We start from the raw sequence: 11,993 nt of genomic DNA, 5'->3' as shown, positions 1-11,993 counted from the left end.
ATTAAATATCTTACTCTCTTCTCTCTCCTTCTCATGCTCTTCTCTCTCTTTACTCTTTTCTCTTTCCCGTGGCCTCCCCTCTCACGCTCTTCTCTCTCCTTACTCTCTTCTCACTCCATTTATCATTCAATGACTAACCGTACCCCTAAACTTTTTTAGATTACAATGTCACTTCTAAAGTTTGGGATAAAATGAAACAAGTAATGGTAGTAACGAAAAACGCGCAATGACTAACTGTACCCTAATTAATATATCACAATATTATTAATTTAAAAATAAATTAAAATATTAAATATCTTATTCTCTTCTCTCTCTTTATTCTCTTCCATTTCTCGTGCACTCACCTCTCATGCTCTTCTCTGTCTTTACTTTTTTCTCTCTCTTGTGTGGCCTCCCCTCTCACGCTCTTCTCTCTCCTTACTCTCTTCTCACTCCCGTGGCCTCTTGTCCCATGTGACTCGACAGCGAAGCTTGCCACAGCTTGCTCTTTCCACACGCAGGGAGGTTGGCCGACTGGTTCCTAGTTATCACAAGCTAATAGCCAGAGAGGTTGGCAGGCTGGTTCCTGGCTGTCGCAAGCTAATGACGGGGAGGCGATGTCAGTGGCCAGTGATGGTGAAGGGGTTGTCGACGATGATGAAGGGAGAAGTAGGTGATGATGGATGGGGAGGAAGACGTTAATTTTGATAATAAATTAAATTTAAGTATAATACTATATATTCTTTTATCTTAATTTAATTAAAAGGTTTATGAGGGCATCTAGGTCATCTTCAAGAAAAATGAGTGCCATGTAAGTTGACTCACCCAAATTTAAGTTGACTCACCCAAATTTTCTCACGACACGTTGTTTACAAAAGGGTGACATTGAAATTTCTTTTCGTGAAAATCAAATATAGTTCAGAGGGTGTCAGCATAATTAATCATTAAATTTAACTTAGGTTTTCTATCGATTAAATGCAAAATATAAGGGTCAAATAAAAAATATCCATACAGTAGAGTATAAACAATAATAATAATAATAATAATAATAATAATAATAATAATAATAATAATAATAATAATAATAATAAAATATTAGAAAAGAGATTTGAGTTAGTATCATAATTGGTATTTTAGGAAAAGTTAGTATGCTATATAAGTTTTAAATTTCCTGTGTTTTGGGCCAAGAAGGGGTAGGTATAAAATAATATTTACTTAAGTTCTTGAAAGGGAGGACAAGAGCTTTACATTAGGATTTCCAAGGTTAAGAGGGAGTTGCTTGAGTTAGCCACCATGCAAATGATGTTGGGTTGGATTCATTGATTTCTCGTCTTTTCTTCTCGTTTTCTCCAAAGAAGATTAGGAATAGTCTGGCTGAGTCTTGCAAATAATTAATGCATGCGCTGTTTTTCTGTAGAAGACTTGGAAAAATAAAATCGGGCTAAGTCTTGCAATTAATTAAATGAATTAGAAAAGGATCTTATCGTTCTTCGACTTACGGTAAAGACCGGAGTGAATTAAAAAATAAAAAAGACCGGAGTGAATTTGGTGAGAGTGTCGGATAAGGAGAATAGATAAGCACCCAAAGCTAAAACACATTAAGATAATTAAAAATTATATCAGCTAATCACGAATAAGATCTTTAATGACCGTCAATGTTTTCACTGTTTTCAGTTTAACTATAATTTCTTTCATAAACGTTGCTGACGAAGTGACGTTTAGGCTCACAATGAAAACTTTTTCCTATATAAACTTGTGGGTGCTTATTATCTTACAGCCTACTGGGTTAAGTTGGGCCATAAATTTGGTGTGAAACCTTCTATGATACCCCGGTCTACAGGGTAAACAAATTGACTGTTCTGGCAATGCTCTATTTTCTTTGATGCGTGTCTGCATCTTATTGGGTTCAGCTAAGTTGGGTCATAAGATAATCTTGGTGTTCTGGCAATGCTGCTCCCAGGCTGAGACAAGTCTCTGAAACTTGAGAGAAGATTAAGTTATCCATCTCTTTTGGGGAAGAGGAGTAATGGCTACCATCCTCGATGCTTTTGTTTCTACTTGTGTCAATAGGCTTGCCACTCTGGTTGAGGAGCGAGTAGTCCTTGTACTCGGCGTGAAGGATGAGCTTAAGAGGCTGCAGAAAAGGATAGAGATGATCAGAGGTGTACTCGAGGATGCGGAGAGGCGGAGGATCCAAGATTCGGCCATCGACACTTGGCTGAATGAACTGAAGAATGTCATGTACGAAGCTGATGACATTATCGACATCTGCAGGTATAAGGGTGGGAACCTGTTGGAGGATCAACCATCATCTTCATCAAACCCACCGGTACGCTGCCTATCCCCCCTGCTCTCTTGTGTTACTACTGTCCGAATGCGTCATGATATTGGAGGTAGAATTAAAAGATTGAATAATAGACTAGAGGAGATCCACAAGGACAAAGTAATGTTTAGCCTTAAAGATGGTGGATCCAATGACCCTCATATGACAAGGACGAGTGCTCGTATGACATCTCCACTTCTTGATGCTGATGTTGTGGGGGATGAGATCGAAGCTGCTGCTGCGGAGCTGGTGAAGAGGATAGTTAGCAGCAAGGAAGGAAAACAACATCAAGTTGTTGCCATTGTCGGTATGAGGGGCATAGGCAAGACCACACTTGCTCAGAGAGTATACAATGATCCTAAACTGAAAAACTACTTCTCTGTCATGGTATGGACGTGTGTCTCTCGAAGCTACTCAGAGATTGAATTGCTAAAGAAGATCATTAGGAGCAGTGGAGGTGACTATGGACGAGCTGAAAGCATGGAAGAACTCCAACAAGTTCTAAGAGTTGTTGTCGCTGGGAAGCGACTCTTTCTTGTGCTGGATGATGTTTGGCAGGCAGATGTTTGGACTAATTTACTCCGAGTTCCCCTTCAAAGCGAACAAGGCAGCGGAAGGATCTTGATGACAACTAGAGACCAAAATGTTGCAAAGCGAATGGGAGCAGTACACATCCATGAGGTGACACAGTTGTCTATCAATTTTGGTTGGGAACTACTACGCAAGAGAGCTTATCTAGATAGGGAAGAAGATGTGCTCACCTTGAGAGGTGTAGGGATTCAGATTGTAAAGAAATGTGGGGGTCTTCCTCTGGCAATCAAGGCAATTGCTGGCATCTTAGCCACAAAGGAACCAAATAAAAGAGAATGGGAAAAACTACTTGGAAGTGATGCTTGGTCTATGAAAGAGCTTCCCGAAGAACTCAGAGGAGCTTTATATTTGAGCTACGAGGATCTATCCCCTGAACTTAAACAGTGCTTCCTTTACTGTTCCCTCTATCCTGAGGATGCACTAATAAGACGTGAATATCTTATTGTTTTTTGGGTGGCCGAAGGATTTGTTAAAGCAAGAGGAGGTGACCAAGTTTTAGAAGATACAGCAGAAGAATATTACAATGAGTTAGTTAAAAGAAGTCTTTTACAACTCGATCCTAACTATACTGATGGAGGAGAATGTAGAATGCATGATCTTTTACGGTCTCTTGCCCAATATTTGTCACAAAGTGAAAGTTTTTATGGTAACCCACAATTACTAGATCCCAACGTATTGTCTAAGATTTGTCGCTTATCAATTGCAAATGATGGAACGACTGTTGTTATCCCTCCTAGCATAGACAGAAAACACCTGTGCTTGAGGACTTTGCTGCTTTTTAAGAGTCCTTCTAGAGTCAAGAATGATTTATTTACAAGGCTTACATATCTCCGTGTCTTGGTTCTTAATGGAGAAAAGATTGAGAGCATTCCAGAATCCTTGGGAGATCTAATACATTTGAGGATGCCAGATCTTGCTGGTACCAGAATATCCAAGCTACCAGATTCACTTGGTTGCCTAACAAATCTACAGAATTTGAACTTAATAAATTGTAAACATCTACATGCCCTTCCAGTGAGTCTTACTCGGTTGCATAATCTAAGGCATCTTGGCATTTCTTACACACCTCTTAATGATGTGCCAAAAGGGATAGAAAGATTGCAATTACTTACTGCCTTGCTAGGATTTGTAGTGGCTAGTAAAGATGGCAGTGGCAAAATGCAAGACGGTTGGGAGTTGAAAGAGATAGAGTTTCTCAACCAGCTAAAATGGTTGCATATAGTTAAGTTGGAGAGAGCAACATATGGGTTTAGTCTTGAAAGGAAGCATCACCTTAGATTATTAAAATTACGCTGTACGTTACAAGTGGAACGAGCTAGTCAACAGCCATACTCTGCGATAGAGATAAATAAGATTGAGGAAATCTTTGAGAAATTATCTCCACCCCTATGCTTAGAAAATCTCCTCATTAGTGGTTTCTTTGGTCGTAGATATCCCACCTATATGGGAACTTCTCTTTCTAGTCTAACATCATTGCAACTTTTGCATTGCATATCTTGTCCACACCTTCCGCCACTAGGCCAGTTGCCACATTTAAGAAATCTCCGAATTGAAGGGGCATTAGCAGTGGTAACCATCGGCTTAGAATTCGTTGGCAAGGGGGTAAGAACAGGCTTAGCTCTGGCAACGGCCTTTCCCAAACTTGAGTTCCTATTTTTAAAGAAAATGCCAAACTGGGAAGAGTGGCACTTACGTGAAGAAATTGAGGAGAGAGCTACTTCCACTGGGGGAAAGATCGCACCATCCTCTTCTCTATTATTGATGCCTTGTCTACAACATTTGACTCTTATAGATTGTCCAAAGCTAAGAGCTCTTCCAGAACGGTTGAAGCATGCCACGATGTTGCAAAGATTCCACATAGAAGGAGCTCACAGCCTCAGAGCAGTAGAGAACCTCCCTTCCCTAACTCAGTGGCTTCAGATCATTGAAAGCAGCAGTATACAGAGGGTCTCAAATCTTCCCCAACTAAGACATCTCACAGTGATTCGATCACCTTCTTTGAGTTGCGTCCAGAATTTGGATGCACTGCAATCCTTGCATCTAAAAGATGAGTCGATGGAGTGCCTTCCCGAGTGGGTGTCCGGACTGCTCCAACAGCGACGCCACCTTCACGACGACGACCTCGAATTTCAAATGGAGTGCAACATCCGTGTGCTCGAGAGATGCCAAATGGGACACCAAGATAGGCCGGTCATCCAACAGTTATCCAACGTCCACGTCTACACAAATTATCTAGAGTACACCAAACTACCCTTCAACAGCTACATCAACCTACCGAAGCTTAGAGGCAGAGGTAACTGCACTCTCTCTCTCTCTCTCTCTCTCTCTCTCTCTCTCTCTCTCTCTCTATATATATATATATATATATTCATCTTTTTGTATAGTAGAAGCTACTACTGTCTACTTATGTTGTAATTTTTTAATTTTAACTTTATTTACTTCTTGTTGAAATCGTCTACGTATGTTAATTGCCATCTTTATGCCAGTATTTATAAGCCAGAAGTTCAGATTGAATACTGTCGATGTATGTGAATGCAATCAAAATCTGTTTCGAGGAATAGTTTTGACAAGTTTTTTGCTTATCTTATCAATATTCTTGGAAAATTATTGATAGCTGTTGATCTTCCTTGTTATTGATTTCTCTGCACTTTAAGTACAGAGTCTGCCATCATGTGTTAAGAGTAATAAACCAGAGTGCTAGATTCTTTGCTTAGTTTCAGATTGTATATCTCTTCTTATCAAAGAGTAGACCTTAGTTTGGGTGATAAAATAGTAAGTACAAGTGACCTAAAGTTGGATGACGTTGTGTGCTATATGTAACTAAATAGCTACTAATCTTTTAGATTAACCAATAATGTATATTCACTATAGATAAGAGTTATTTTTGGTTCTTAATATGATCCGTAGCTAACTTTTACTTGGCTCGGAAGCAGAAGAAGAAACGGAAGAAAGAATTGAAGAATAAAAGAAGAAGAAGAAGGAAGTAAAGAAGGAACGGAAGGAGGAGCCGACACAAGAAGATTGCTTAATTCTCTCTTCATACTTACTAAGTTCATCTCGAGGAATTCTATCATTTTCTCCATCTTGTTATAATTATATTAATACATTGTTACTGGAGATTAAATGTTATCTAAATTTGATGAATCACTACTATTTTATGAAATTTACTTCATATGTATATGATTTGATCACATATATGATTGTTGCTTAATATTAGAAATGACATAAATATTCATGATATTTTTGAGGCATCAAAAGTAAACTGCAAAGTTAAATATCCATATGATAGGGGTTTTTGTTGATAAATTTTCTTAAAATTATATTACTTTAATGCACAATTGATGTTACTATTTTTATGATGATTTACATGACTTTTCATAATGACTGTTAGAACTTTATTTTCTATGTAACAATCATTATTAAGAATATGATTAGATTAAAGAAGCTAACCATTAAATTACACTTCTCTCCATCTAAGCTTGTTGCTTTTGATCCATGACCTCTCTTGCACTCATAGTAGAACAAAGTGTAAGCATTGCAAGAAATATAGTGCACCAAAAGAAGAACTAAACCATGCCATCTCAAAGGTACTGCTTGCTCCACTAGTGTCGTAGCAACCATAAGAAAGAACCCTTGTGTCTTCCTCCCCTTAGTGATCTCCTCAATCCTCTCGATCGCGCCTAACCCTTTGTAACCGTCTTCCATGATTGAAACCACCATGCTGATCTTGCATGCGATGTTGGAGTACACAAACAAGACTGACCACAAACGTGACACTAATGCCACTGAGCCTAAAACCACGAAAATTGCCATAACCACACCATCGGTTAACCCTAGTAATCCTTTAAGCATCGACAAGAGGGAAGAGAATGCTACTGCATATAACTCCACATATATTAAAGTAGTAATTAGCCCTTTCCATGTACGTCGAATCCTTGAGATCATCTCCTTGATCGAGTGGCGGTGGTCATTACTAATGGTTGCAAAATAGACCATGAGGATTGCAAAGAGTTTTGAGATGATATATTTAACATGTTTGAATCGTATTAGCTTCTTGGTGTCGGAAGGAGAGTGATCTAGCATGCAAAGAAGTGTAAGGACAAGATTGTTGAAGACGAGCACAAGGATTGTGCTTGAAACCACGGGTTTCTTTTGTTTTAATCTACCGGAGTTGTCACCGGTGAGATGAAGGATCCGGTAAATGTCGAGAGATTTCAGGGGTAAGGACTAGAGATGGTTGGATCTTCTTAGGTCTACCATACTTAAGAGAGAGAGGGGGGGAGGGTGTGGGGGTATAGCCAAGAGTTGCTTGGTAGTAGTGGAAAGGTTCAGATTGAGTGGGAGAGTCAACCTTTGTGATCTGTTGTTTGACCGCAAATTCTGCTATTGGGCTGACCTTTGAATCCTTGGAACCAAGGATTTCGTTTAAAACTAGCGCGAGCTCTTTGACTTTTGTAAGAGGTGAAACCGGCAACATCTTTGAGACGTCTGCCGATATTAACATATAGAATTAAAAATGTTTTACATAATTGCCACTAAAATAATATAATTATATATATTCTTCAAAATATCACAATTGCTACCCGAATTATTATGCTCTTTCAGAAATGGCATTCCATTAATTAAATCTTCACAATTAGAACCAAATTTAAATTAAAAGAATTTCATTTTTAATCATTTACATATGTTTATTAGCTTTACTATTAGGACAATTATATTAATATTTCATTTAAAATTAATCGTAATAGTAATTCTGCAATAGTTAATAAATTCAGTAATAAAATATGCAGTGGCAATAATGATATGATGAAAATTTTAGTGGCAATTATATAAAACAACCTCTGCCCTAATTTCCTGCAATAGAGATTGCCGAGGATCCACTCTCTAGGACTAAGAAGCTGAACAGAAGCTAATTTTTAGGCTCAGCTTATTATTATAATCAGACAAAAGGGATTTATATTAAATAAAGTGAAGAGACCGGAGAGCTTTTGTGAACTTTTCTAACCCAATCTAATATTTGTAGAGTATGAGTACTGCTTTTCTTGACAGGAGACAGTCGACTAAATCCATGCCTACAGAAATTTAAAATGCAGTGCAACATCCTTTGCTTTGCTCCATAGATGCCGAATAGAGTTTTCGTTTAATTACGGTAACACCTCCTGAATTATAAGGTAATATCGAAGTGACCTCATGATAATTACTATTTATGATGATTTGCATGAAAAACAAAATAAAAAAAAAATATATATATATATATATATATTATTGGTATTGTGTTAAGTGACCAAATTTGCTTAAAATCATCAGCAAATTTATTTTTCAAATAAAACACCAATCAATTTAGTGTTTGGTCATTTCTAAAAAAGGAAAAAAATATATTAAATATTTTAGTATCTTATTTGTTAGAAAATAGATTAATTCGACATTTTACTGTGGAGTTGATGACATGAATATTGACCTAGCAAAAGTTTGGGTGGGAATAAAGTTTGAGAGAGGCTAGTTAGTCAAAAACTCGACAAAACAATCACTTCCAAACAACTTTGCTTATAAACCTACTTAAATATTAATGGCTAATTTGATTCGATATGATGCTCATTTGGATTAGAAACTCAAATTGGATATAGGAAATATCTAAATTTGAACTCTGAAGCCTTAACTAGTTTGGAACTACTCAATTTAATCAATACACCAGGTGATACCTCTGCTTGTGACTCCGCTGGTTGCTGGTTCAATCCAACCTTATGCAGGAAAGACCGGGAAACAGAAATTAGAAAAATTATTTTATTGTGGCTTAGTTCGATTTGGTTGCTCTATAATGCGTCTATTTAGAAGAGTTTGGAGCAATAACTCGATAATGACGTACCAACTTTGAGCTTAGACTACATAATTGATGCTTTGGGTAGGCTAAGTGAGCTTGTTTATGACTTGGTTATTGAGAGAGTCGGCCTAGCTATCCAACTCACTGTCTTATATGTTAGGAGCTTCAATGACTTTGTATAGCCTATGTCCGGCTCTTGAATGATTAAAACAATCACATAAAAATATGAAAATATATCATATTATGCTCCTATTTTATTATACTTTTTTAGGGAAATTGATCAAAAACATCTTGTGTTATATTTTTAGGGATAATTCTCTTTTCACTTTCTAAACTATCATCATTTTTTGTTACAGCCTTTTGAAGTATTTTTTTGGTACATAATGACTCTCTAAACTATCAAAAATATCTTACTTCACCCCTTCCGTTAAGTTTTTGTTAATTATTTCTTTCCATAAATTGCTAAGTGATAATCACGCGATAAAAATATAACGTATTTACCCGTCGTATGTATGTGCAAGTCATATGCAACTCAAGAGAGAATTTTATGTGATCAAAATAGAGGGGCAATTTGGTCATTTCACTAATTACGTCTACGATGTTAAGGGGTGATGTATTTTTTATAGTTCAGAAGGTCCCAGTAGTTCATGGAATAAAAAAAGAATTATCCCTTATTTTTATTATCATTTATGCCCTACATTATTATAGTCATTTATCATTCAACCATTGCATTTTGGATTTAAATATTTAATCATCAAAACACCCCCAATGTAAGTTTTTTGAACCGAAGGTAATCATATTCATTAATTAACTTAATCTAAAGTATAAAATGATCGGAGTATCCTTGCTACCAAATAAAAAAAAATAAAAAAGGGGCATGATGTCAGCCACACCATGGCTAGCTTATTATGCTAAGCTCTGGGTGAACAAAGCCCTAATGGCCCTATTCACTTGGTTATCGTGGGGAAGACATGCGCCCCTAATCGTTAGTCATGCTCTATCACCTTTCTCCCTCGTTCTCTGATCAAATTGATCAAGAGATCGATCGTGGTCGTCGATGCCGTTTGCCCCTCATCTACCACCTCTCCCGCCCCATCCCATACTCTAGGAGCACGACATCAACGCGGTTGCATGGTGGTGTTGCACCGCCACCGGAAATGAGAGGAATACTTTCTCCTTCGATGGGGAAAGAAGGGGAAGAAAGGAAAAAAAAGGACAAAAAGAGATAAGAAGATAAGAAGGAGAAGAAGAAGAAGAAAGGAAAGAGGAGGGAAGGGTGGAGGTGGCGCGCCGGCAAAGGAACACTAGGACAAAGGAGAGATTAGAAATGAGAGTAATTTAGGTGTTTAAATTTTAATTTTTAATTAATGAAATATTCTCTATTTTATCAACTACTTTTAAGTTAAATTTAGGGTTAATTATATTGACACCCCCTTAATTATACTCGACTTTCACAAAAATCCCTTAAACTTTTTTTGGTTACATTGTCACTCCTAAAGTTTGGGATAAATGAAACAGGTAATGGTAGTGATGAAAAACGTGCAATAACCAACTGTACCCCTAATTAATGTTTCACAATATTATTAATTTAAAAGTAAATTAAAATATTAAATATCTTACTCTCTTTTCTCCCCTTATTCTCTTCCCTCTCCTGTGGACTCCCCTCTCATGCTCTTCTCTCTCTTTACTCTTTTCTCTCTCCTATGGCCTCCGCTCCCATGCTCTTCTCACTCCCATGGCCTCTTGTCCCATGCGACTTGGCAGCGAAGCTTGCCACAGCTTGCCCTTTTCACGCGCGGGGAGGTTGGCCTGCTGGTTCCTAGTTATCACAAGCCAACAGCGGAGAGGTTGGCCGGCTGGTTCCTGACTGTCACAAGCCAACGACGGGGAGGCGATGTCAGTGGCCAGTGATGGTGGAGGGGTTGTCGATGATGGTGAAAGGAGAAGTAGGTGATGATGGACGGGGGAGGAAGATGTTAATTTTGATAATAAGTTAAATTTAAGTATAATACTATATATTCTTTTATCTTAATTTAATTAAAAGGTTTATGAGGGCATCTAGGTCATCTTCAAGAAATATGAGTGCCATGTAATTTAGGTGTTTAAATTTTATATTTTAATTAACAACTACTATCAAGTTAAATTTAGAGTTAATTACATTGTTAATTATAAATTTAGGATTAATTATATTGACACCCTCTTAATTATACTCAATTTTCATGAAAACCCCTTAAACATTTTTAGATTACAATATCACTCCTAAAGTTTAGGATAAAATGAAACAGGTAATGGTAGTGACGGAAAATGCGTAATGACCAATTGTACCCCTAATTAATATATCACAATATTATTAATTTAAAAAAATAAATTAAAATATTAAATATCTTACTCTCTTCTCTCTCCTTATTCTCTTCCCTCTCTCGTGGACTCCCCTCTCACTCTCTTCTCTCTCTTTACTCTCTTCTCTCTCCTATGGCTTCCCCTCTCATGCTCTTTTCTCTCCTTACTCTCTTCTCACTCTTGTGGCCTCCCCTCCTATGCGGCTCGGCAGCGAAGCTTGCCACGACCTGCCCTTTCGACGCGCGAGGAGGTTGGCCGGCTGGTTCCTAGTTATCACAAGCCAACAGCGGAGAGGTTGGCCGACTGGTTCCTGGCTGTCGCAAGCCAACGGCGGGGAGGCGATGTTAGTGGCCAGCGATGGTGAAGGGGTTGTCGACGATGGTGAAGGGAGAAGTGGGTGATGATGGATAGGGGAGGAAGACGTTAATTTTGATAATAAGTTAAATTTAAGTATAATACTATATATTCAAATATAGTTCAGAAGGTGCCAGCGTAATTAACCCTTAAATTTAACTTAGTTTTCTAATGACTAAACGCAAAATATAAGGGTCAAATAAGAAATATCCATATAGTAGAGTATAAACGATAATAATAATAAAATATTAGTAAAGAGATTTGAGTTTAATATCCATATGCTACGAGTCTTATGAGTTTCTGGCCACAAAAGGGGTAGGTATAAAATAATATTTACTTAAGTTCTTGAAGGGGAGGACTAGAGCTTTACATAGGATTTCCAAGGTTAAGAGGGAGTTGCTTGAGTTAGCCACCATGCAAGAAGACTCGGAATAGTTTGGCTGAGTCTTGCAAGTAATTAATGCATGCGCTGTTTTTCTATAGAAGACTTGGAAAAATAAAGTCGGGCTAAGTCTTGCAATTAATTAAATGAATTAGAAAAGGATCTTATCGTTCTTGGACTTACGGTAAAGACCGGAGTGAATTAAA

The 11,993-nt window shown here is 37.6% G+C and overlaps 1 protein-coding gene across 1 annotated transcript; it reads left to right on the top strand.

The window, feature by feature from the left end:
* Window positions 1–1,942: 1,942 nt before the first annotated feature.
* LOC140766467 (putative disease resistance protein RGA3) lies at window positions 1,943–6,108 on the top strand. Its single transcript, XM_073105821.1, has 2 exons — window positions 1,943–5,186; window positions 5,827–6,108. The coding sequence occupies exons 1-2, from the start codon at window positions 2,006–2,008 to the stop codon at window positions 5,856–5,858; spliced, it is 3,213 nt and encodes a 1,070-aa protein (XP_072961922.1). The 5' UTR covers window positions 1,943–2,005; the 3' UTR covers window positions 5,859–6,108.
* The last annotated feature ends 5,885 nt before the right edge of the window (window positions 6,109–11,993 follow it).

The sequence above is a fragment of the Typha angustifolia genome, chromosome 9 (assembly GCF_048772165.1).
Source record: "Typha angustifolia cultivar Huaian chromosome 9, ASM4877216v1, whole genome shotgun sequence".
NCBI lineage: Eukaryota > Viridiplantae > Streptophyta > Magnoliopsida > Poales > Typhaceae > Typha > Typha angustifolia.
The sequence above is the reverse complement of the archived record's forward strand: the minus strand, read 5'-3'. Positions and strand labels throughout refer to the sequence as shown.